This window comes from Leucoraja erinacea, chromosome 28 (assembly GCF_028641065.1).
Source record: "Leucoraja erinacea ecotype New England chromosome 28, Leri_hhj_1, whole genome shotgun sequence".
Lineage (NCBI taxonomy): Eukaryota > Metazoa > Chordata > Chondrichthyes > Rajiformes > Rajidae > Leucoraja > Leucoraja erinaceus.
This window is the reverse complement of record NC_073404.1, coordinates 17,752,115-17,778,452: the sequence shown is the minus strand read 5'-3', so window position 1 is coordinate 17,778,452 and position 26,338 is coordinate 17,752,115. Positions and strand designations below refer to the sequence as shown.

Below are 26,338 nucleotides of genomic sequence, written 5' to 3'. Positions count from 1 at the left end.
GGAACTGGGAGCGGTTTTCCGGCCACCAAACTTTCCTGACTTCCCAGTTAACTAATGTGTTCCAACATCTATGTTTGAACGGCAGAGGTGGGTTATGAATAATGTTTGTTAAAGTGGGAATACTGTATAGTGCCTGCATAAATTTGTACGTAAGATCCGTTAACTAAGTTCCTTTAGCAGCTTGAGTAGGAAAGAACTGCAGATGCTGGTTTAAATCGAAGGTAGACACAAAATTCTGGAGTAACTCAGTGGGTCAGGCAGCATCTCTGGAGAGAAGGACTGGGTGACGTTTTGGGTCGAGAACCTTCTTCAGACTGATGTCAGGAGAGGGGTTGGGACAAGATAGAATTTAGTTGGAGCCAGTAAGACTCGTGGGAGAATTGGGAAAGGGGAGGGGATGGAGAGAGTAAGCAAAGGCTATTTGAAGTTAGAGAAGTCAATGTCATACCGCTGGGGTGTAAACTACCCAAGCAAAATATGAGGTGCTGTTCCTCCAATTTGCACTGGGCCTCATTCTGACAATGGAGGAGGCCCTGGACAGAAAGATCAGATTGGGAATGGGAGGGGGAGTTGAAGTGCTGAGCCACCGGGAGATCAGGTAGGTTAAGATGGACTGAGCGGAGGTGTTCAGTGAAACGATCGCCGAGTCTGGCTTGGTCTTGCCGCTTGTTTAGTGGAAACTAGAGCAGTGTTTTTAAGCACCCAGATCATTATTTCAGTAAATGCTATTTGATCCAAATGCAAACGTAGGCATGATCCAGTTTGAGTTAAATTACATTGTAAATGGGTCCAGTTTTAATCTAGGCCAATGCCTTGTTGAAAGAAGTGTTCGGAAGTCCTGGAATACAGAGACATGTGGCATGATGCCAATAGCATCATTATAGGGAAAGGAGAAATCTGGCAAGAATGGAAGTGTGGGAAATGGATTGAACACTCTTTATTAGTGGATTAAGGAGACAGGAATCAGGAGGTGTATTTCTGCTGACACTTCTGGAATCATTCTAGACGTAATGGAGACCGAGAAAACTTGTCAGTTAATTATCTCTTGTTTTCCATCCTAGTAAAGACCTAATTTCTTTCTCCAGGTCTTTATAAAAAAAAAATTGACAAAAGCATGTAAAGTCAAGTCAATTCCTTGTGTCTTTGCTCTTTCTTTAGCCTGACCTATTATTATTCCTTGCACTTGTTAATTATAGTTTATATTTTTAACAATTGCCAAATTTTGGATCCATTCCCCAATCCCATTAACTCCATATGAGAAACTATGAATTTAAGCACTTTGGTTAGTTGTAAAAAAAAGTTAGAAGTTTGAATTTTTTGCCACACTGTGTAAGCTTTCATCGTGTGCCTGGGACAGGCCAAAGTGGAAGAACAATGGAGCAGCCCATCATATGTGAAGAGACAATATCCATCCAATTAATTTGAGCGAACCGAATCGCATTAATATGGTTTAATTTGTACCAAACTTACTGAAAAATTACAGAAATTGTTGATTATACATTGAAGAATTTGTGAATGGAACAGTTTAAATGTTGATGTACTTTTAATTAATTTAATTACAAGTGGTATCAGATTGTGCAAACTGTCAATCTTGGCTAAACCACTCCCACAGCCATTTTGAAGCACTATTTTTGGCAGAGACCAAACTGTAAATTTGATAATGAAAAGTTCATTGATCAAATTATATTACTGGATCAATTGAAAGTTTGGAGAGAGGCATATCCAGTCAGCTTATCATTTACTTTCATGAATGTATAAAGACCGGATTAAAAAAAAAAAAAAATGTTCATGTATTCTGGATTAAAACAAAATCATCTTTAATAAATACAAAAAGTCATCCAAAATAGAAATATACAATTTCATGGAATTCCAACACTAAAACCAGATGTACACTTAATTTATGTTACTTTAGTATCCTTTTTCTCAACAGGCATATGTGATATGTAGCTGAAATACAGAGAAAAGAGATTGAAATTAATTTAAACCGAAGGTCATTTGGCAACAGAATTCCCACAAATTCCGTTGCTACATTGCTGCACCCCAAGATTGATGTTCAAATTATACTTGTGTCTGCTACATTGGGCAGACCATGGAACTCCCAAGGCCAACATTGGACCCTTAAAACAGACATTTAGGTTCCTACATCAAGGGATTAGCAGGTGGGAAGAAACTTTCGAGGATGTTCTCAAAGTCCCATTGGGGGGAAAAAAACTATATTTCCATTAGCTCATGGGAATCCCTGGTTCATGACCCTTAAAATGAAGTCATACATGGAGACAGGCCCTCCAGTCCAAATTGCTCATGGATAAAGTGCACTGGGGACTGCATTGTATTTGGAGAAGACCAACGTAAAGAGCAGAAGGAAGATATATTTCATACTACCCACTTAACCATCCTGCCAGGAATCTTCTGCCAACTCAGAACCTACCAAACCAGAGTGGAAACAAGTCATCCTCACTCTCCAGAAATGCCCAAGAGGTTGTACCAATGCAAGATTTGGTGACCATAATGTCTTTCAGTGGAGAATTCTCAATGTTAGTGTGATTGGGGGTGCAAGATTTAGTGTAGAGATAGCAGTTTATTCCCAAGTGGGGAGGAGGATAACTAGCATAATTCATGACTTTTGTATTTTTACTTTATGCTACTAAAGTTACTTTATGAAACTATAATAGCCTGGAGCCAGGTATTTAAAACCAGGCTACATAGTACCGAAATAGAATAAAATAACAATCCAAATCTTTATGTACATATCCCAGAGCCAGGTTTATAATACCTTTTGATGCTTCAGCAGTTATTATCCAGGAACACCTTTAAAGCTTAATGCAATATCCAAAAGCACTTTCCCCAATGCTTCTTGTTTACCTCCCTCGCCAAACTCTTCTGATAGCTCCCTAAAGGTACAGCATATTCGCCTTGACTGGATATCCTGTCTATAAATCCCATGTTTCCATTTATATCGTGCATTTCCATACAAAACAATTAAAGATCGCCTTGGCATGTGAATTGCTATCTCGACATCATTGTAAGATACAGACCTTTGACCTTTGCAATGATCTGAAGTATCTCCATGGAAATCAGAAATGCTTTCCGAGTTACCATTTATGGGATCACATTGCTGAGTATTGGGCACCATTTCAGTCAAGTGTAGTTGGATCAAATCCTCCGAATCACAAGTCATTGATAATTTGGTTTCAGACAGCAGATTAATGCTGACCAAACGTTTGCCCCAGAGCCACCAGTCATCAAAGTGTGGATCAATGCCAGAGCCATGTTCTGGTCTGTAATCTAGGTTACACTGTTCTACAGGAAGGAAGTCTTTCAGTACACTGCATTGTGTCATTCGATCCATGAGCGAGAGGCTATTGCACGGTAGGCCACTGAAGCATCCCACTTTCAACTTGCGCTTTTTAAAGTTCACTTTTGGGCCATAGTCCTACAAGTTTACAAGGAAATATATTAGTAACAATAGATTAAAACAAATTATTATTTATCTATTCACTTGGAATCATTGGATGTTATTCTGACTGGTTGACTGTGACCAGTGGAATTCTGTGGGGGATCTGTACTAGGATCTCGATTGTTTGTGATATATAAATGATTTGGATGTAAATGTAGATGGGTTGGTTAGTATGTTTGCAGACTACACCAAAATTAGAGAGGTTGGTGACAGTGAGAAAGTCTATCAAAATACACAGTAGAATATAGATCAGCTACAGAAATGAGTGAGAAATGTGGGTGGCGCAAATGTCAGGTGTTGCACTTTGTGCTGTCGAATCTAAGGCAATTAATGGCAAGACCCTTAATAGCTTTAATATACAGAGAGATCTTAGGGTCCATGTCTATACTCTCTCACAGTAACACCAGTAGATTGAGTAGTAAAGAAGGTATATGGTATGCTTGCCTTCATTGATCGTTTATTATTTCCTACAAACTGATGGGAGAATTAAAACATACTGACACCAATATTGTGAAGACCAATGTCGGCAGTGCCTAGAAAGTGAAGGCAACAGCAAAAAAAGGTCTTTTGGACAGCATTCAAAATAAATGGATTACAGGAACTCCTTTTGCAAAAGGAAAAATCTGCAGATACTGAAATAAAACAGAAAAAACTTAAATAGGTCCAGCAATATCCATTGAAAGAGATGCAGAGTTAATGTTCCATCTGAATTAGAAAATGACTTTTCTGATGCAATGTTAACTGTTTTTCTCTCTATGTGGATAGATACTGCTCCAGCATTTTCCACTTGGTTCATGAAGAAGCAAATATTACATGAGGCACATTGATAGTGCCTCAGTTTTATATAATTCCACTAATGATTTAAATAAAACCATTCATCATAACAAAATAATTCTATGAAGTATTTCCAGCTGGGCGATCATCATCATGTTTCATGCTTAGAATCTCAAGGGACACAGTAAATTTCCAAAACAAGAAACTTGGAAAGATCAGTTTCAGTCAGTTTATTTTACATTTAGGTAAGTGCAATTGCATTTGTGTCAGAATGATTAATACTTGTAATGGAACGTTGGTTTATGCACGTTATCAAGACAAACTGTTAAATACAATCAGGAAGGAAAGAACTAAAATAAAAATTGGCTATCACATCTCGTCACTTAAAATAGAAGCATTAATATTCTATCATATTATGAAGATATGTACTGCAAAACTGGTATTGTTAATGTTGTCCCAACAAGTGATCTATAAATAGCACGTTCTTTACGAAAGAAAAACCTAACCTGTTTCCTTCGTCCAGATTGGGATGGTTTCCACTCATTGTCATCCATTAGGTTTACCATCTCCGCTTCTTCCTCTTCATTCACAAACTTTTCGGCTAAAAATACACCAGGAAATGGAAAAGCCCAACCAGTCAGACAAGTAGAGTAATCTGCAACTGCTAAGCCTGACTCCAAATGATAAGTGAAGTGGTACTTTCTCTGTAGGAAGAGATTTGATGATAATGTTTAAAATGCATACATAACTTTCAGGACACTTTGATTATATTAGTAAACAAGATGCGAGTCTCATAACATGCAATAAAATAGACATCAATTCAACTCCTTCAGCGAACTTGTTCATATAAACCAAACACTGAACCTCAATGACCAGATCAAATAACATATAGACATAAGGAACTGCAGATGCTGGTTTACAAGAAAAGATACAAAGTGCTGGAGTAACTCAGTGGGTCAGGCAACTTCGTTGGAGAACATGGAATGTCACCTATCCATGTTCTCCAGAGAAGCTGCCACACCCACCGTGTTACTCCAGCATTTATTGGGGGGTTTTTAAACAGAATTTTACTCAAAACTACTAAAATATAATCCACTTGGAAAGAAATGCAATGTGTACAAATATAAAATGAAGCACAAGTTCATATTGATAACATCATGGAATTTTGTTTTGCTGATCTGTTACGTTCCAAATATTTCACTTGAATTTTTTTCCTTTACACTTGAAGCTCCAGCATTCCTCCCACCATGACAAAAATACTATGACTGTATGCACGTAAATAGATTTATTTATTGCTCATATTTATGTAGCTCTTCTAGGGAGATGCTAACTGCATTTCGGTGTCTCTGTACTGTACACTACACAATGACAATAATGTTGAATCTTAATCTGATATCATTCAAGAGCCAAGTGTCTTATTGTCATATGTCCCAGATGGAACAATTAAATTCTTACTTGAATTTCAAATGAATAGCAGCATCCCAGAATATGTAAACATAGTACAATGTAAACAATACATGAGAAAAAAAAGTATATATATACACACACACACACAAGCATACGTACACATAAAAAACAAACAATAATAATACAATGGGCAAGAAGGAACTGCAGATGCTGGTTTAAACCGAATATGTATACACAAAAAGCCTGGAGTAACTCAGTGGGCCAGGCAGCATATCTGGAGAGAAGGAATGGGTGACTTTTGGGTCGAAACCCTTCTTCAATAATATTCTATGTAGTTCAGAGCTTATTTGAGGTTGTAGTGTTTAATAGCCTAATGGTTGTGGGGAAGAAGCTGTTCCTGAACCTGGACGTTACAGTTTACAGGCTCCTGTACCTTCTTCCCGATGGCAGGGGTGAAATTGGTGTGTCGCCAGGGTAGTGTGGGTCTCTGATGAAGCTGGCTACTTTTTTGGGGCAGAGACTCTGGTAAATCCCTTCGATGGTGGGGAGGTCGGAACCCATGATGGACTGGACAGTATTCACAACATTTTGCAGTCTTCTTCGCTCCTGGGATTCAAGTTGCCGACCCAGGCCGTGATGCAACCAGTCAATATGTTCTCTACAATACACCTGTAGAAGATCAAGAGAATCCTCTCTGACATATCAAATCTCTGTAATCTTCATCTTACAAAGAAGATCAGGTTGCAGAATGTAGTTGTTATGAACATGCAAATACTGGTAATCTGGAATAACAACAGAAAAGATTGGAAATACTTAGCATGTCTGGTCACATCCATGGGAAGAGAAACAGAGCTAATATTTCAGATCAAAAACCCCTTATCAAACAATCCATGTCTTGTCATGAAGGGAATCATAGACCCGTTTCTCTTCATGAGGTGGTCTGACATGTCTAGCATTTTCTGTAGTCGTTATCAATCCTAGTTCATGATGTAATCATGGCAAATTTAAATGATTGTTGCTGCTAATTAGAAAATCTTTTCCTTCATCTAAACTGAAAATCAATGCCCTTTAAATTCAATCCTTTCTGATACTACACTGGTTATCCAATTCTGTTACAACTCTTTCCTCAATACAATTTGGTTCCATACAAAAGGCCATTCATTCCCTCATGCCATATCTTGCATTTAACAAGATTATGGATGACTTGGATCTAACTTTACAACAGCAGGTTTAAAGAAAGTTTTAATCTTTAAGTCCCCTGAAGAGTCTATCAATTTTTGCTTTTAAATATTCAAAGATCCCACTTCTAACAACTTTTCAGGAAGTTTAAAAATCCATAACAGGAGGGAGAACTATTTGCCCTCCTCCCAGGGAGGCGGTACAAGAGCCTCAGGTCTCGCACAAGCAGGCTGAGGAACAGCTTTTTTCCAAAATACCGTTACCCTGCTGAACTCACAGGCCCGATGCTAGCTATCTTTCATACTCTTTTATCTGTATATATTTATTTGCCTATGTACTAGTTTAATTCATCCACATTGCACATATTGTTTTAACCAGTATTTTTACTCCCTTGCACTCTTGACTAGATGCTAAACTGCATATCGTTGTACCTGTACTCGTACTTGTGCAATGACAATAAAGTTGAATCAAATCAAATCAAACAATTTAATCTTATCTGTCTCCAACGGATGCCTCACTTTCAAATAGTCCTAGGTTCTCACATAATATGAAACTTCCTCTACATATTCCCTTCTGTCAAGCTTCCTCGTCTCAGGAGTGAAAATCACGTCTCCTTTCTCACTCTTCTAAATGCCAGAGGATACGAGAATAGCCTGCCCAGACGTTCCTCATTTGACAACTCTCCTGGAATGGCTTCCTGGGTTAATTGTCCCATATAAATGAAGATGGAGAATCATTCTGTATGTAATTGTGTTTCCACCAATTTCTGACAGATCTTTGGCTAAAGACACAAAACGCTGGAGTGACTCGGCGGGACAGGCTCTGGATGAAAGGAATGGGTGAAGTTTCGGGTCGAGATCCATCTTCAGACCCGACACGCGGCCCATTCCTTCTCTCCAGAGATGCTGCCTGGCCCGCGGAGTTACTCCAGCATTTTGTGTCTATCTTCGATGTTAACCAACATCTGCAGTTCCTTCCTACACATTAGAACTTTGGCTTCCCACCTTACATGGTTTGCATTAATCCCGATGATGGTTCAGGCTTCTTCGAAGGTTGCATCGCGTCCATTTATTTGTATTATTTTCCAGAGGCCGCTGTTTGTCTTTACTCACTTTACAGAGACACTCACTCACCCGCTGTAACTTGGGACATAGATCAACTGGGCCTCTGGCCTGCTCACATCTCAGACACGAACGGATTCCTTTGCAGCCGCAGCCCGGCAGCGCAGCCGCCTCCGCAGCCATTTCCACTTCACCTACCCAATCCGACCCAAAGGTACTAGATGCGCATACTCCTCTAGTCTCTTTGATCCGACCGGCCAACCGATCCGCACCAGCGGCCGGCTGAGCGACGCGAGCACACGGGCTGAGGCTGGGACGCGGGGCGGGGCCTAGTCGGGCCAAGCCCGGACGGAGCAAGCGCCGCGCGTGTGGGGAGCTCGAGCCGAGCGGGAAACCCGAGCCGAACCGAAACAAGCGGGGAGCCCGAAACGGAGCGGCGCGCGCGCGGAGACCAGGTCGCTCGCCGGAGCTCGAGCCGAACTCGTCCATGAGGGAGTGAAGGCTTTGGTGAAGGCTGTTGGCCGTGAAGTCCGCTGCTGGGAGCCGGCGGAGAGGGAGACCGAGCCGAGCGGCGTTGCCACTGTGAAAGTTAGTGAAAGCCTCTCGTTAGAGTTGATGTGTGTGTGTGCAGCAAACATCATATAAGTATCTTTGGTCTGCAGGGCGGTCTGCACCAAAGATGCTCCTCTATAATCTTTGGTCTGCACAATGGCAGATCCCGTGGCGCCGGCGAACACGTGTGGCTCTGGCCACCCACCAGTGGGCACAGTTGCGCCGGTTTCAGTCAAGTTACTGCTTGTTTACACCGGAGATAGACACAAAATTCCGGAGTAACCCCGCGGGACAGGCAGCATCTCTGGTGAGAAATAATGGGTGACGTTTCGGGTCGAGACTGCTGGTTTATTCTTTCTTCTATTAATCAATTATAAAAACAAGTCTGCACTCAGAGCTGGTTAGTCTTCATCATGTTGCTGAATGTTTACAGCAGATCCTGTCTTATCTTTTTGTTTCATGTTTTCAGTTTTTCTTTCCCTTTCCAGCATAATATCGGCACCGTTTCTGGATCAGGATGTAGTACGCTCTAGGTAGAGCATCACTCAGCACAGTTTCAGATGCGAAGTGTAGTTGTGCATGTCCTGTTTGGTAGCTCTGTGAGTCTCATGTGAGTGGCCTCATAACTACTGCACTAAATGGAAATTTAAAATGTAACTGTAAATGTTGTGAAGTTGAAAGAGGGAAAATGCCAATCTACTTAGCAGGGCAAGCATTTTCTGTGGAAAGCAAAACAGTTATGTGCCTGTCCCACTTAGGCGATTTTTTGGGCAACTGCAGGCGACTGCCGCAAAATTTTCAACAATTTTCGGCGACAGTGGCGACAATGTTTGCTGTCGTAGGAGCTGTCGTAGTTTGTCGCCAGGTGTCGTAGGTGAATTCCATTAAAACTAGTCCCTGGCAGCCACTTGAAGAATCGCCTAAGTGGGACAGGCCCATAAATGACTATGCAGAGAGACTATGCAGTCGCCACATGTTCGTGGGTTGTTGCCGGGGAGTCACCTTCATGGTCGCGAGGAGTTTCCGCATTCTGGGAACTAGTCGTGGCCTCATTATGGTCGCTGTGAATTTTTCAACGTGTTGAAAAATTAGCGGCGACTAGAATGAAGCTGCCATGGAGAGTAACGAGAATTCTCGTGCCATAGGTGGGTCGCCAGGAGGTCCTAGTGGTTTGTCAGAAGGTCAGAGGTTCTCGTAGGTTGTAGCCGGTGCTGACTGGTGAATTTGACTCATTGGAGAAAAAAAGGTACGTCGTTTTCAGAACCAAGGATACATTAAATGTTCGCCAAGCTTCACAGCCGTGTTTCTCTGGCTTCTTAAAAGTTGTTTCCACTCCTTCTCCCCTCTCTCCCCCCTTTTTTTAAAGGACTTACCTACACTGCACTGCTTTAGCCATCTTATTTACAGTGCCAACCTTCCTGTTCATCACGGCGTGTGTCTGTATCACCTTGGCTTTGCACCGTGTGAATTTTTTAGACAGGGCAAGCGGGGAGGAATGTTGTATGTGTGTTCGTGTGTTCGTGTTCCACTCTGACAGTCACCGTTCCAGTTCTCGGTTTTTCAGGCAAGTGCCAGCAACTTGACAGTCGCCGGCAGTCTGCTGAAAAATCGCCTGTGGGACAGGCCACTAAAGCTTCACTTTTGCGACTATTCGTCGGAACTGGGTAATGGGAAACAAATTTGTTTGGATTTGCAGAGAGTGATGGATGGATGAATCGACAAAGGGAAAAAGTTGATATGGTGAGGCCAGGGATACAATGGATGTCAATTATTGATGATGCAATCGGTTGATAGATTAATAAAAATATTTAGGGAGAGGGAAAAATACAAGAGAAACCTTAAATACACAGCTGCATGGAATGCCTAGCTGGACAGGGTGGAAAATCTAAGTTAGTAACTAAATTGATGGACGTCATTGAGGTTGCAGCACTAAACATATCTTTATCTTTACATGTAGCATTCCAAACAGATCATTCCCTTTGCGATTCCCAGTCCATTCTTATGAATCCATTGCCGTTGTCCTTTATACACCACTTTCCCATATAACCACAGGAGATGCAACATGTTCTTTTACCACATCCCTTGCTACCATCCAGGAACCTAAATAATCTTCACAAGTGAAACAATGATTCATTTGCACTTCCAATCTAGTGTACTGCTTCTGCTATTCACAACATGATCTCCTATGCATCGAATAAGCCATTTTTTATATTCAGATTTTTAAAAAAGAGACAGAGTTAAGGTTGTGTTCAGGTAAGGTAGCCCTGATAATAAAGAATGAGATATTGAAGAAGGGTTTCGGCCCGAAAAGTTGCCTATTTCCTTCGCTCCATAGATGCTGCTGCACTCGCTTAATTTCTCCAGCATTTTTATCTACCATGAGTTATTGAAAGTTGTGATGATTAGCAGAACAGAGGAATGTGCAAGAAGGTGGCAGGTGAAATCAATGTGAATATGTGAGGTTATCTAGAATAATTGTCAAAAGACATGCAGCCAGAAACTGGTCCTTCAGCCAACCATCCAGTGAGAATCTCCAGTGCCTTATGACCAGCAGTTGGTCTGTTGTCTTTCACGCCTTGGAAATTGAAGTTCTTGTCCAGTATTTCTTAAATATTATGATCATCCTAGCCTCCATCATCCACTTAGGTGGTTCACTCCAAACAAGACAATCGAGGGCTACTTGAATGATAATTTAAGAGTCTGACTTTATGTGGGCTTTAAGCAAGAGTACCTTGCTTAAGTTTAATTGTGCTCTCTCTTACAATCCTCTTTGTCTTCCCTGGTCATCTCCCCACCTCTTCATCTGATATTCTTACTCCTTCTGATGAATGGAGATTGGGGGAGGAAACACTACCTTGCATGAGATGTGTGATAAAAGCAAGCCTTGAGTTATCACAGGTCAATTGTCTATGCATTGGGCTTTCTTGGATTAATGCATTTTGATATACGTGGCTTCAGTGAATGACAGTATAGAATATGAGGCATGCGGCATCTTAGCCTTCATCATCCACTCGGCGGTACATTTAATCTGCAGATTTGTAGATTAATTGGCTTCTGTAAATTGTCCCTGGTGTGTAGGATTGAACGAATGTGCAGCTGATAGTTGGTCGATGTGGACTCGGTGGGCCGAAGGTCTTTTTTTACAATGTACAGGTGCACAACCTTTTATCCGAAAGCCTTGGGACCAGACACTTGTCGGATTTCGGACATTTTCGGATTTCCGAATGGAAGATTTTTAGCGTAGATTAGGTAGGTAGCGCGGGCGGCTTGAAAAGTCTGGAGCGACTGCCTCCTCCCTGGAGACCGGGGAATCATGGTAAATCATTGCATAAATGTTAGTCAGTTAGTTTGGAGGGATTTTATGTGGTGGTGGTGGTGGGGTGGGTGGGTGAAGGGGGAAACTTTAATTCTTAGTCCCCTACCTGGTCGGCGACTCCCAACATCGCGGAGCCGGGGACTCCGTCTGGCCGCGGGCGGCGCCGGTTGTAGCTCCGACCCCGGCAACTCTACCCCTGGCTGAGCGTCGCTCCAAATCCAGCGCCGCCCGCGGCCCCAGCTCCACGAATGTTGGGAGAAGGCGGCCTCCGCGCCCTGGAGCTTACCGCACAGCGACCCGGTAAGGCATTGCCCGCTCCCCGCTGGTATCCCAGCGCTGCGACGCCGCCGACTCCCAACATTTGGTGGATTTGGAGCGCCTCGCAGCCAGGGGTAGAGTTGCCGGGGTCGGAGCTACAACCGGCGCCGCCCGCAGCCCCAGCTGGGAGTTGAGCGGCCACAGCGCTGCGGAGCTTACTGCACGGCGACCCGGTAAGGCATTGACCGCTCCCCGTCTCTCCGACCAGGTAGGGGACTAAGAATTAAAGTTTACCCCTTCAACCCCCCCCCTTCACATAAAAGCCCTCCAAACTAACTGACTAACATTTAAGCAATGATTTACAGATGTTTAAGTGTCTCCCCGGTCTCCGGGGAGGAGGCAGCCGCTACAGTAGTACAGACCTGGGTTGACCGTGGGTCGTTTCGGGTCAAGTTTGGCGCCAAACGCGAGCTTTGGTGTGCCGATGACATCCTGGAAAAAATGGCCGGTTTTCGGAGGTTTTCGGTTTCCAGAACACCGGATAAAAGGTTGTGCACCTGTATCTTTAAATTAAACTAAACTTTTATTCATTTTCCACAGATTAGAGAACAACTATTTCAAATATGACCAAGATCACAAAAGAGTTATTGCTTGAAAAAGGAACACCAAAGCACTCAAAACTAGAACATATTAAGAAAATCAAGTAAGAATAATTGATCTGTTATTATTATTAAATACCCAGAGTGTGAACATTACAAGATTTTGGAAGTAATGTTTAGTTGTGATATGTCCTCTAATTAATAATCATTTGAACATGATCTCAAAGATGGTTCTGGATGATTACTTTATTCAATCACAGATTGCAGGCATTGCTGGCTGACCATTTAGATTAGATTAGATTAGATTCCTTTATTTGTCATTCAGACCTTTCGGCCTGAACAAAATTTCGTTGCTTGCAGTCATACATATAATAATAAATAACAAAACACACAATAAACACAAATTAACATCCACCACAGTGAGGTCACCAGCACCTCCTCACTGTGATGGAGGCAAAAGTCTTAAAGTCACTGTCTCTTCCCTCCTTATTCTCCCTCTCCGCTGAGGCGATCCAGGCCTCCGATGTTATTACCCCACCGGGCGATGGTAAGTCAGTCCCGCTGCTCAACCGAGCTCCGCGAACGGGCCGGTTCAAGCTCCGCGGCCCGGGGTGGTCGAAGAAGATGCCGCCCTCCAGTCCAGCGGACGCAGCTAGTGCCGCGGGAGCTCCGTAAAAACAGGTCGCCAACCTGTGACCTGCGAGCTCCCGACGATGTCGTCCACTGGCCCTCGGTCGAGCCCCGGATTCAGGTCGCCGCCGTCGGAACGCCGCCTCAGCTCCGAGTCGGGTCGCTGCTACCGGAGCACCGCCTCAGCCCCGAGTCGTGCCACCTCAGCCACTGGAGCACCGCCTCAGCCCCGAATCGTGCCGCCTCAGCCACCGGAACGCCGCTTCAGCCCCGAGTTGTGCCGCTGCCACCGGAGCGCCGCCACAGCTCCGAATTCAGCCAGCTTCGCTTGTTGAGTCCTGGCTGGCTCTGCTTCCGGAGCCTCGAGGTCGGTCGCAGTTGGAGGCCGCCAGCTCTGCCATCAGGCCTCAGCGCAGACGGAGGCAGAGAAGGGGGGATACGACAGAAAGAGTCGCATTCCCCCGAAGGAAGAGACAGAAAAACATGTTCCCCCCCCCCCCACACATAACACAACCTAATAAACTAAAATTTAACTCAAACAAGACGACAAAAAACAACAAAAAAAGTAAAAACAGACAGACTGCAGGCGAGCCGCAGCTGTTCAACAGCGCCGCCACTTCCGGAATTTGCCACTGCCCATCTCCAATTGCCTCGGGAAAGTAATGAGGGGCCACCTTTAAGATATAGGTGGTGATGGTAATTCAACAACGTTGTTAGCTAGGAAATTCTATAATTTTGGCTCATTGATGAAGAATGAGTAGCAATATACAGTACTCCCAAGTTAGAGTGGAATGTTATTTCTGGATGATCCTGCAGGTGGTGATGTCCCTCTGTGCCTGCTGGTGATATAGTTTGGAAGTTATTAACAAAGTACTTTGTCAGCGCCAGATATGTGGCAACTCTTTGCATACCTTGTGTATTGTATGTAAAAACATTTTGCATATATACGGCACGTAGAACAAATAAATGTAACATATGCAAAAAGCAACGTGTTCAAGGAAACAGCCCATAATTATCTATTGTTGGCAGGGGGCAGATAATAACAAGTTAAACAGACAGCAAAACTCAACAGGCCGATAATGAAACTAGTACAATGACTGGGTGGGGGGGGGAAGGCAAGGGTTACTTGAAGTTAGCAAAATCAAGATTCATACCGCTGGATTATAAGCTGCCCAAGCGAAATATGACATGTTGTTCCTCCAAATTGTGTTTGGCCTCACTCTGACAACGGAGGAGGTTCAGGACGGAAAGGTCAGAATGGGAAGGGGAGTTAAAGTGTTTGGCAACCGGAAGATCATGTATGCCAAGGCGGACTGAACGAAGGTGTTCACCAAAACAATCGCCTGGTCTATGCTTGGCCTCGTCGATATATAGGAGCCCACGCTTGGATCAGCAGATACAGTAGATGAGGTTGAAGGAGGTGCAAGTGAACCTCTGCCTCACCCGAAAGGACTGTCAGGGTTCCTGAACAGAGTCGAGGGAAGAAGTAAAGGGATAAGGTGATGGTTAGCATTTCACTCTCTTCAGTGCTGTGGCGAATGATAAAATTGCAAAAGTACTGTGCAGGACAAATGCATTCTATCTTTTTGAGCAAACCAGTATTCAAACTAGGTACTGCTTATCTAACACCTGGGCAATTTGCAATATAATATTGATAAGTAACATTTCTTTGAAATTTAGTTTTATTTAAATTTCCCTTTTTATTTAGTCTTTCTAACTTAAATCTGAAAACAAGCGATTTGGATCGAGTACTATTTTCTCAGCTGTCAGAGTTGGAAGAATTGGATGTGTCTAGAAATCTGCTTACGGAAATTCCAAGCAATCTGGGACTTTACAGCCTGAAGTGTCTAAACTGTGCCAGTAATGACTTGAATCAAGTTACGTCGATTAGCCAGTTTGAGAATCTTGAAGATCTCAATTGTGAAGATAACTTGCATTTGACGGTAAATGATTGAAACTACACTATTGAGTTGAAATAAAATCTGATGTCATGAAAGCAGACATGATTAAGTTTCCTTGCTGAAATATTCTGTTTTTGAACCTATGTAACAGAATTGAAGAAACTAAAGTTTAGTTTGTTAAAATTCACTGTATTATTTATTCTGCCCAACTAATCAAGAGTCAATAAGCAATAGAATCTGGTCATCGCTTGAGCTTTTGAAGTGCAGGAAAATAATTCAGTTCGGTTGTTTATGATTCTGAAGGAAATTGCTGCTATTTTTTTCTGCAATGTACCTTCCATTATATCATGACTATTGCTACTGCTTTTGAACGAGTAAATCTCATGACATTTGCTACTTATTTTCCCCCATCTTCACTTTCACATGGTCCCTGCCATCTGTTTTCCTTTCATGCACAGGCTCTCACAGCTATGTTGACTGTACTTCCTAGTCTGTCTCCTGTTGAGACTTCATTGCCATTTCCCCATCTCCATCACATTTGGTCCAATAACAAGACTTTCAACAATGATCTCTGTGCTCTTCCTTCTTTTGGAATTGTGGCTCCACCTCCAGAGCCCTTGACTACATCTCATCTTATTCCTGACCTCTGCTCTTGCTCTTACTCTCTTACTGGAGAGGGCCTGAATAAAACTCCCCTTGTCCTTACCATCCACACCACCAACCTCTGTATTCAGTGGAATATCCTTCACAATTTCCTACTGCCAGATTGAATAAGATTATATGTCAATCAGATCTTCCTATCATTTCTCTTTCAGCAATTCAAATGGACCTATCCATTCTTCACTCGTTTAATAGATGGACTAATTTAATTTTCTATTTTTTTTATTATATGGCATTCAGCAGTGTATTTAAATATGTTCTTTAGTACCCATTGAAAATTAATTTGTTTTCATTTTCTCATTTAGCTTGTAAGTCAGTGATCTTGGTAATAGGTCAAATTTATAATCTTGATTATTTCTCTCACAGATCTGTGACACATACAAGCTGGTATATTTATTACCTAATCTCCGGCAATTCAATGGCAGCAATATAACATCCAGTGGATATAATCTGTGGTTTGTCAACAGTCGACAGCTAAAGTGTCAAGTGAGTCCATACTAGGATTGGATGATGTCATCTGGAATTAATTTAAAGTTTGCTTTTAAGAGAGTTTCTCTTGGTCCTTGCAAACTAATTTAAATAATGGTCTCATAACAAAATATATCAGAAGGAAGGAAATAATGGAGAAGATTATCTGCTGTTCTGGGATTGTCATTTGCTTGTGCCCCAGATCATGCTTTCTGTTTACTTCTTTGAATGGGACTCTGTCCTCTTGCACCTTTAATCTGACATGGCAGATTTCTTAGTCAAAATTGGGAAATTTGCAGAGGTTCTCACTGTCTCACTGAATTCAGAGTCCTGTCAACGAATAAGCTAGCCAATAATATAAAATAGGATAGCAAGAGTTTATTCAGTTATATAAAGAGTAAGAAAGAGGCAAGAGTGGAAGTTGGGCCGCTCTAGAATGATACAGGAGAAGTGATAATGGCAAATAAAGAAATGGCAGAGGAGTTGAATAACTTGTTTGCATCAGTCTTCACAGTCGAAGACACCAGCTAAGTGCCTGAAATTCAAGAGAGTCACAGGGTGGAAGTTAGTGGAGTGGCTATTACAGGTGCACAACCTTTTATCCGACAGCCTTGGGACCAGACGCTTTTCGTAATTCAGAATTTGTCGGTCTTCGGAATGGAATTTTTTTAGCGTAGATTTTAATGGCTGGCTCAGTGGTAGAGTGTTCGGCTCATATCCGCAAGGTCGCGAGTTTGCGCCTTGATCCCGGCAGTTACTCGGTCGCGAGTTTGAGTCTTCAATGTCGTTTTTTCATGCAGAATAAATGTTTGTATGAAATGCAGTGTAGGAGAGGTGTACTGACTGTCGGCAGAACTTTGGAAGTGATTGCCCACCAGTCTAAAACGCCGCTGTGTCTCCCTGTCCCTGGGATAGCAGGGGGCGATCAAACAGCACAATACCCCCCTCCCCCTCCAACTCCAGAGGAATCCGCTCCCCGATGGGCCGCTACGGCGACAAGTGGCAGTTTGTCCACAGCCCGAGCTGCGCCACCCCAAGAACACCTTGCACACCATCAGCTTCTGCCCCTACGTGTTCCTCTGGAGTTGGAGCGGGGCTGGGCTGGAGTTTGCTGTGCTTGGGCTGGCTGTGGGTCTCTGGGATCTCCGTGCTTGCAGTGGGCCTGGGGGTCGCTGTCCTGTTGGTCCTGACGTCTCCGGCCACCCCCCTGGACTGGAGCTGAGACTGGGAACTGTACCGCCCTTGCCCCCTCCCTCTGCAACTGCAAACAACCCCACTCTCCTGCAAGGGCGGTACAGTTCCTGGAGGATAGCAGGTGGCCGGAGACGTCAGGACCAACAGGAACCCGCTCCCCGATGGGCCCCTACGAAGCCCCGAGCTGCGCCCCGTCATCCGCAACCCAGGTTCCTCTGTAGTTGGAGCTGGGCTGGGCTGGGCTGCTGCAGGCTGTGGGTCTCTGGGTTCTCCGTGCTTGCGGTGGGCCTGGTGGTCGACGTCCAATTGGTCCTGACGTCTACGGTGACTGCACTAGCCTGCTGGCTGCCATCGCCGACGTGAAGACAGTACAAAGCCCCCGCGCCGGTGCGATGAGCGGGGAGCTGGAGAGGGGAGGGATGGGGTCACACACATGGCCGGGAAGCAGAGGGGTGTAGGTGGGGTGAAACTGAAGGGAGCGACAATCTGCTGCTGCCTGCACGCTGAGTTAGAAAGTTCCCACGCAAGACTCACGATACACTGTGTATCGTGTCTACCGTGGGAACTTTTTAACAGCGGGCAGGTAGCAGCATATTGTCAATTATTAACCCTCCCGCGCAATATACTCTCACCTTCTCTTTTATGGATGGGGATTTAGTTCCCCTTTCTTCGAGGACCGACCGGAGGTTCCGCTGTCACCTCTGCGGGCCGCCCTCGGTGAACGTCCTGTCTCCCTGTCCCTGGAATAGTAGGGGGCGATCAAACAGCACAATACCCCCCTCCCCCTCCAACTCCAGAGGAATCCGCTCCCCGATGGGCCGCTACGGCGACGTGGCAGTTCGCCCACAGCCCGAGCTGCGCCACCCCAAGAACAAGACGTACCCCTTGCACACCATCAGCTTCTGCCCATACGGGGAGCGTGTTCCTCTGGAGTTGGAACGGGGCTGGGCTGGAGTTGCTGATCTGGGATCTCCGTGCTTGCAGTGGGCCTGGGGGTCGGTGTTCCGTTGGTCCTGACGTCTCTGGTGACTGGCACTGTGCTGCTAGCATCGCGACGTGAAGACAGTACAAAGCCCCCGCGCCGGTGCAATGAGCGGGGAGCTGGAGAGGGGAGGGAAGGGGTCACACACATGGCCGGGAAGCAGAGGGGTGTAGGTGGGGTGAAACTGAAGGGAGCGACAATCTACTGCTGCCTGCACGCTGAGTTAAAAGGTTCCCAAGCAAGACTCACGATACACTGTGTATCGTGAGTCTACTGTAGGAACTTTTTAACGCAGCTGGCAGGTAGCAGCATATTGTCAATTATTAACCCTCCCGCGCAATATACCCTCACCTTCTCTTTTATGAATGGGGATTTAGTTCCCCTTTCTTCGAGGACCGACCGGAGGTTCCGCTGTCACCTCTGCGGGCCGCCCTCGGTGAACGTTTTCAAGGACCTTTCTTCAAGGACTGAAAAAATGTCGCTATTCGGAGGTTTTCGTTATTTGGATCTTCGGATAAAAGGTTGTGCACCTGTACTAGAAAGAAGGTGCTTGGGAAACAAAGCGCTGAAGATGGATAAGTCAGCTGAACCAGATGGACTGCACCCAAGGGTTCTGAAAGAGGTGACCTTTGAGATTGTGGAGGCACTGACAGTGATATTTCAATAATCACTAGAGACTGGAGAGGTGCCAGATGATTGGAAAATTGCCAATATTACCCCACTGCACAAGAAGAGAGCAAAGCAGAATAGTGGGACCAATAGGCCGGTTAGTCTGACTTCGGTGGTTGGTAAGAATTTAGAGTTCATTATAAAGGATGAGGTTACGGAGTACTTAGGAGTTCACGATAAAATAGGCTGGTCAGCATGGCTTTGTAAAGGGGAGGTCTTGTTTGACAAATTTGCTGGAATTCTTTGAAGAAGTAAATAGCGGGACAGAGAAAGGAGAGTCAGTAAATGTTGTTTAGTTAGATTTTCAGAAAGCCTTTGATAAGGTGCCACACATGAGGCTGCTAAGGAAGATGAGAGCCCACAGTATCAAAGGGCAGATAATAGAATGGATAGCTGGTTGGCTGGATGGCAGAAGACAAAGAGTGGCAATAAAGGGGGCTTTTCCTGGTTGGCTGCCAGTGACTAGCGGAGTTCCGCAGGGGTCTGTGCTGGGGCTGTTACTCTTCACGTTGTATATTAATGATTTGGATGAGGGGATTGAAGGCTTTGTGGCTAAGTTTGCGCATGATACGAAAAAAGGTGAGAGGGCAGGTAGTGTAGAGAAAGCAGGGACTCTGCAGAAGGACTTGGATAGGTTGGGAGAGTGGGCCAGAGAAGTGGGCGATGGAAAGAATATAGTGTAGCAAAGTGTGGAGTCGAGCATTTTGGTAGTGGGAATAAAGGCATAGACCATTTTCTGAATGAGGAGAGAATCCAGAAATCAGAAGTGCAAAGGGACTTGGGAGTGCTAGTGCAGGATTCCCAAAAAGTTAATCTGCAAGTCGAATCGGTAGTAAAGAAAGCAAACTCAATGCTAGCATTTATTTCAGTGGGCTTGTATACAAAAACAGGGATGTAATGCTGAGGCTCTAAGGCGCTGGTAAGGCTGCATTTGGAATATTGTGAACAATTTTTGGCACCAAATCTGGGAAGGATGTACTGGCGCTGGAGGGTGTCCAGAGGAGGTTTACAAGAATGATCCCAGGAATTAGTAGGTTAACCTATCATGAGCATTTACCGACACTGGGCGTGTACTCGCTGGAATTTAGAAGAATGAGGGGGCACCTCATTGAAACATACAGAATAGTGAAAGGCTTGGATAGAGTGGATGTTGAGAGGATGTTTCCACTAGTGAGAGAGTCTAGGATTAGAGATCATATCCTCAGAATTAAAGGACGTCCTTTTTGGAAGGAGATGAGGAGATATTTCTTTAGTCAGATGGTGGTGAATCTGGAATTCTGCCACAGCAGGCCATGTGTTCATGGGTATTTTTAAGGCAGAGATAGATAGATTCTTGATTAGTCAGGTATCAGAGATTATGCTGAGAAGGCAGGAGAATGGGGGTTAGGAGGGAGAGATAGATCAGCCATGATTGAATGGCAGAGTAGATTTGATTGGCCGAATGTCCTAATTCTGCTCCTTATCACTTTTGCCCTTAAGTACATTAGCATGGTGCATACCATGTATACCATGTTCAGCACTGCAGCCTAAGCTTCGGAACGGCTTATTTGAGGTCTCATCTGTTGACAGATCTGGGTGCTCAGCAAAAGATCTGCTCTCCCCTACCTCAGTGCAATGTAGTTACATATCTATTAGAAAACTGATTTGATGGGTATTAGTTATTTATCAATAAATGTTGATTAAATACATTTGTAATCATATTGACTGCTTTTAAGTGAACAGTTCTTATGGTGTTCTTTTGGCTTTTTCCTATTTTCAACTTGTTTTAGCATTTGCAATATTTCTTTTTTAAAGTTTTCTAGAAGTAATACTTCTGCCTTCCCAAAAATCTACATCTCTCATGCCAAGTAATATCAGTTCCAAAGCAATCACTTCTTCTGCTTTCTGATGTCAATTAAAAAGTTGGATGACTGTGGAATGGAGCTTTGAAGAACATAACCTGTCAGCATATACCTTAACATTTTTTTATTATTATTTTTTGCATTTATTTTATTTTAGGTAAATGCATATTGGAATAAAAAATACAAAGCTCGGCTCTCAGAATCATCAACCCCTGATGAGATAAGGGCAGTTGGAAATAGATTTGTGAAATCTGCTGTTGCTAATATTAAATATGGACCAAATTCTCTGAGTGAATTTACAAAATGGAGGGTAAGTAGAAGCAGTCAGTCCCATTTCAGAACCAATAGCCCTCTTGCTCCTAATCTGCAAATCAATTGAAGTGAATGGTTACCTTGATTATAACAAATCCGTTTTCAATTGAGGACAAGTTTCTTGGGAAGCATACTTTAGTTTTATCTTTCTTCAATTCTTCAAGTAGACATTATGTTTTAGACATAAATTATGTTAAAACAGTTCCAATAGGTTATAAATGTTCAAGAAGGAACTGCAGATGCTGGAAAATTGAATGTACACAAAAATGCTGGAGAAACTCAGCGGGTGCAGCAGCATCTATGGAGCGAAGGAAATCGGTAACGTTTCGGGCCAAAACCCTTCTTCAGACTGAATGTTGCTCTGTCATGGATTACGACGCCTAATTTAAGAGATCCAAGGACAATTTAAAAGCAGGAAAAAAAAAAATTCGGGAAGAGATTGCTGCAGCCTAAACCAATCTGGTGTTCCACACGTTGACCAGTGAATAAAGATCAATCCATGACCGTGTGAAAACATAAAAACTGTGAGTTAGATTCAAGATAGCAGGACTTGCAATTACATTGGGCCAAAATTAACCCAGGATGGCATACTCCAACATAACATGTCATGGCCATCTAGGTCATGACTGTGATATGGAGTGTAGTTTCAAAATAGGAATGAACAGACGTTTGGAATCTCATTCCATTTAATTAATGTTAATTCCTGCTTTTGGGTTGATCTACCATTTTTAGTTTTAATGTTCTCAATCTTTTGTGATTATTAAATATATTTTCAAAACTTGCATTTTTAAAAACCCATCGTAACATTGTTGTGGAGAGTACGTGAGCCTCGTAACTGGTTCTTTTTCTGTGTTACGCCTATTAGGTAGAAATGATAGCTTCAGAGATTCTGAACTCTCTGCTACAGCACAAGGAGAAATCCTCTGATTCAGAAAATGAGGACGACAATGAAAATAAAGATGTAAGAAGTTAAATTGTTTTTATGTATCATTGTTGAATTGTAATGTTCTCTGTTCCATGTGTCATTAGTGGGAAAAGGTAATTGCAAGTTGTATAGATAATTCACTTGAATATGTTGTTTGCAGTTGTCTGTAAATTATAACAATTAACTTGTTTACTCAGCCATGAAAGTTTGTTGTTGAGTAACTTAAGAATGCAGGATTTTTCAACTCTGTTTTTGCAGGTCCTTTGCATCTCTGGTAGTAGTAATGGGTCCTCTGGGTCCTGCACTGAATTATGTTCAGAGAGAAATACTTGCATTCATAGTGCAAAGAATATTGCAAAACATGCAGAACATAGAAAAGCAAAGGTCCCACAGAATGTTAATAAAGACATTTCTAAGGATAAAATTCAGTCTGGGAAAGAAAGACAAACAAAACCAACCAACCTAAGCAAGAAGGATAACATATTTGCAATAAACAAGGAGGCCAAGAGAGAGTGTTCAGCAACTTCAATTGCTGCCAGTAAAGAAAGTATTCCAAGGAAGAAGACAAAGTACAGGGTAAGTGTCTTTGGATAACAGCAGCTTATTATTATTGTATTTTGATCCACACGTTATGGATTAAAATAAATACTTGCAATTTTATTGCACTTTTCTTGTGCCTTTCAAAATGTTAATTGACAGGTATTGGGTAGAGCAGAAGGTCCAATACTCTTGCTGTTGTTCAAAATAGCACCATGGGAACCTTTATGACCACCTGGTTTAACATTTCATCTGAGAAATAACACTTCGAATATTCTTCAGTGAACTGAGAAAAGTATTTTCATACCAATGTCCTTGAAGAACAAGGACTCTGATGGAAATATGAAACAATAGAATATGAACCCTTTTATTTTACAATTGTTTTGTTTCTTACCATTCTTCTGCCTTACCATCCTTTCACCCCTTCTTTAAAAAAATATTATGTTTTGATCATGTTTTCAAGCATGCTCATTGCTTTCTTTTGTTTCTCTTGTTTATGCGACCTAGAAGTAAGATTCCTTCAAGGTTTTACTGAATATAATGGGCAAGCCTGTTCCAAATTAACTCAATACACTTGCTGGCTTTGAGGTCACAGGCTATCGAAATGTCGAGCTGGGAAGCAACCAGTGAGGACAAATCTGGCAGGAGGTGGGGCGGAGGGAGGAACATTGCATTATGAAGGAGTTGGAAGATGACAGAGAAGAGGTGTTTGAAATGTTATCTTTCTAGGTAAGGCAATTGGTAGGGGTAAACATGTATGCTTCGCTCAGCCCATTGGCAGTGGAATAAAGACGAATTCAGTCCTCGCTACATCCTTTTGTACATTCAAAATAATGCCTTGGTTATTGAACCATTGAAAAATATTTTATAAACCTATGCTACTTTCATAACTTAATACTTTAAAATTGAATTGGGATCATTTGAATCAAATTAGAACTATCCACCAATGCTCTCAATACATCACTTCCCGTCTTTCCTTCCCATTTCTCTTCCCAATTAAAATCTGCCATTGTAATACCTGAGGACTGTAAGAAAATACAATTAAAACATCCTTTATTGAGTAAGTTTTAGTTATTTAGTAGTACAGGTTCACAACCTTTTATCCGAAAGCCTTGGGACCAGACATTTTTCGTAATTCAGAATTTTTCGGCTTTCGGAGTTTCGGAATGGAAGATTTTTAGCGTAGATTTTAACGGCTGGCTCAGTGGTAGAGTGCTCGGCTCGTATCCGCAAGGTCGCGAGTTTGCGCCTCGATCCCGGCAGTTACTCGATCGCGAGTTTGAGTCTTCAATGTAGATTTTTCTTACAGCATAGGAGAGAATAGGGAGGGTTAGGCTGGGATCATTCTCTGCGAGATGATCTTAGTGCGGGAGACAAGTGTAGGAGAGGTGTACTGACTGTGTGGGCAGAACTTTGGAAGTGATTGCCCACCATTCTCAAAAGCCGCTGTGTCTCCCTGTCCCTCCAACTCCAGAGGAATCCGCTCCCCGATGGGCCGCTACGGCGACAAGTGGCAGTTCGCCCACAGCCTGAGCTGCGCCCCCTCATCCGCAACCTGGGTTCCTCTGGAGTTGGAGCGGGGCTGGGCTAGAGTTGTTGCTGGCTGTGAGTCTCTGGGATCTCCGTGCTTGCAGTGGGCCTGGGGGTCGGTGTCCCGATGAGGGGGCGCAGGTCGGGCTGTGGGCGAACTGCCACTTGTTCCTGTAGCGGCCCATCGGGGAGCAGCTTCTGGTGGTCCTGACGTCTCTCAGCTCCTGTCCAGGGGGACGGCCGGAGACGCCAGGACCAACAGGAACCCGCTCCCCGATGGGCCGCTACAGCGACAAGTGGCAGTTCGCCCACAGCCCGAGCTGCGCTCCCTCATCCGCAACCCGGGTTCCTCTGGAGTTGGAGCGGGGCTGGGCTAGAGTTGCTGCTGGCTGTGAGTCTATGGGATCTCCGTGCTTGCAGTCGGTGTCCCGTTGGTCCTGACGTCTCCGGTCACCCCCCTGGAATGGAGCTGAGACTGGGAACTGTACCGCCCTTGCCCCCTCCCTCTGCAACTGCAGACATCTCCACAGTTCCCAGTCTCAGCTCCTGTACAGGGGGGTGGCCGGAGACGTCACAGCCCGAGCCATCAGCTTCTGTCCCTACGGGGACAGCGGAGAGCGTGTTCCTCTGGAATTGGAACGGGGCTGGGCTGCTGCTGGCTGTGGGTCTCTGGGATCTCCGTGCTTGCAGTGGGCCTGGGGGTCGGTGTCCCGTTGGGCCTGACGTCTTCGGTGACTGGCACTGGCTCCAACGTGAAGACAGTGCAAAGCCCCCGCGCCGGTGCAATGCGCGGGGAGCTGGAGAGGGGAGGGAAGGGGTCACACACATGGCCGGGAAGCAGAGGGGTGTAGGTGGGGTGAAACTGAAGGGAGCGACAATTTGCTGCTGCCTGCCCGCTGAGTTAAAAAGTTCCCACACTGTGTATCATGTCTACCGTGGGAACTTTTTAACTCAGCGGGCAGGCAGCAGCAGATTGTCAATTATTAACCCTCCCACGCAATATACCCTCACCTTCTCTTTTATGAATGGGGATTTAGTTCCCCTTTCTTCGAGGACCGACCGGAGGTTCAGCTGTCACCTCTGCGGGCCGCCCTCGGTGAACGTTTTCAAGGACTGAAAAAATGTCCGCTATTCGGAGGTTTTCGTTATTTGGATCTTCGGATAAAAGGTTGTGCACCTGTAGTCGGCCTCACTGAATCCTGATGCATCTACTTTTAGACACATTGTACTAATTGAAGCAGGATCTTGGTAGATTTTCTTTCCCTTGTACCATCATAAAAGGACTGGACAAGCTAGTTGCAGGAAAAATGTTCCCAATGTTGGGCGAGTCCTGAACCAGGGGCCAGAGAATAAAGGGGTCATTTAAGACTATTAATAGACTCGGGTATTAATATACTCAGGTATTAATAGAATAATCTCCATTTACCTGGATGAGTGTAGCTCTGAGAGCACTCAATAGGCTTGACACCATCCAAGACAAAGTAATATTGGTAGCCAAATCTCTGCTCTAAACATTAAGTATCTCCACTATTGTTGTACCATAACTGCAGTCCATGCCATCTGCAAAATGCAGTTCAAAAACTCAGCAAAACTTCACCAAGTCAAGCAATTCCTCCTTTGTCAAGGAAAGTAAGGATGGCAGTAAATACTGGTCTTGCCCGTAACTTCCTCATCCCATTAATGATTTTTTTTAAACGTCAGAAAGTAATAATTTCTCAAATTTATATTCTTTTGTATTGACTCCCCATAAAAATAAAATCATGCATACCAAAAACAAATCATAAATAGTGGTTACGTCTTAAAAGAGTTGGAGAGCTGCCATCAGTAGATCTGAACCCCATCTGTTTTTTCAGTTACCACTGGGTCAATAGTTTCAGTCTAGCCTGATCGTAAATTGAAATTGAGTTATTTTTTTCGTGGAACAGAACCAGAACTTGTTTTTCAACCTTGAAACTTTTGTTGATCTCTTGATTTTGATGATGATTGTCCTGGGAATACAGGCAGGCCCTGCTTTATGTGTAGGAAAGAACTGCAGATGCTGGTTAAAATATTGAGGTAACTCCGCGGGACAGGCAGCATCTCTGGA

General features: G+C 43.8%; 2 protein-coding genes across 4 annotated transcripts in view; one reads left to right on the top strand and one right to left on the bottom strand.

Annotated features, from left to right (window-relative positions):
- Positions 1-1,800: 1,800 nt before the first annotated feature.
- Positions 1,801-8,367, bottom strand: alkbh4 (alkB homolog 4, lysine demthylase). Of its 2 annotated transcripts, none has more exons than XM_055657917.1 (3): positions 7,951-8,367; positions 4,738-4,935; positions 1,801-3,433 (listed from the first exon to the last, which is right to left on the bottom strand). In XM_055657917.1, the coding sequence occupies exons 1-3, from the start codon at positions 8,365-8,367 to the stop codon at positions 2,795-2,797; spliced, it is 1,254 nt and encodes a 417-aa protein (XP_055513892.1). In that variant the 3' UTR covers positions 1,801-2,794. The 2 variants fall into 2 exon arrangements, with proteins under 2 accessions (XP_055513892.1, XP_055513893.1); XM_055657918.1 differs by lacking the exon at positions 7,951-8,367 and adding an exon at positions 6,072-6,230.
- Positions 8,327-26,338, top strand: part of lrwd1 (leucine-rich repeats and WD repeat domain containing 1) — a 39,698-nt gene continuing 21,686 nt past the window's right edge. Inside the window, exons 1-7 of one of the 2 annotated variants that reach the window (XM_055657912.1) lie at positions 8,327-8,466; positions 12,605-12,707; positions 14,942-15,176; positions 16,161-16,280; positions 21,106-21,258; positions 22,126-22,221; positions 22,444-22,761. In XM_055657912.1, coding sequence (XP_055513887.1) covers positions 12,628-12,707; positions 14,942-15,176; positions 16,161-16,280; positions 21,106-21,258; positions 22,126-22,221; positions 22,444-22,761 — 1,002 coding nt within the window. In that variant the 5' untranslated portion in view covers positions 8,327-8,466; positions 12,605-12,627. Of the gene's footprint in view, positions 8,467-8,600; positions 8,738-12,604; positions 12,708-14,941; positions 15,177-16,160; positions 16,281-21,105; positions 21,259-22,125; positions 22,222-22,443; positions 22,762-26,338 lie in introns of those variants that run through there. The other variant, XM_055657913.1, reaches the window with a different exon arrangement.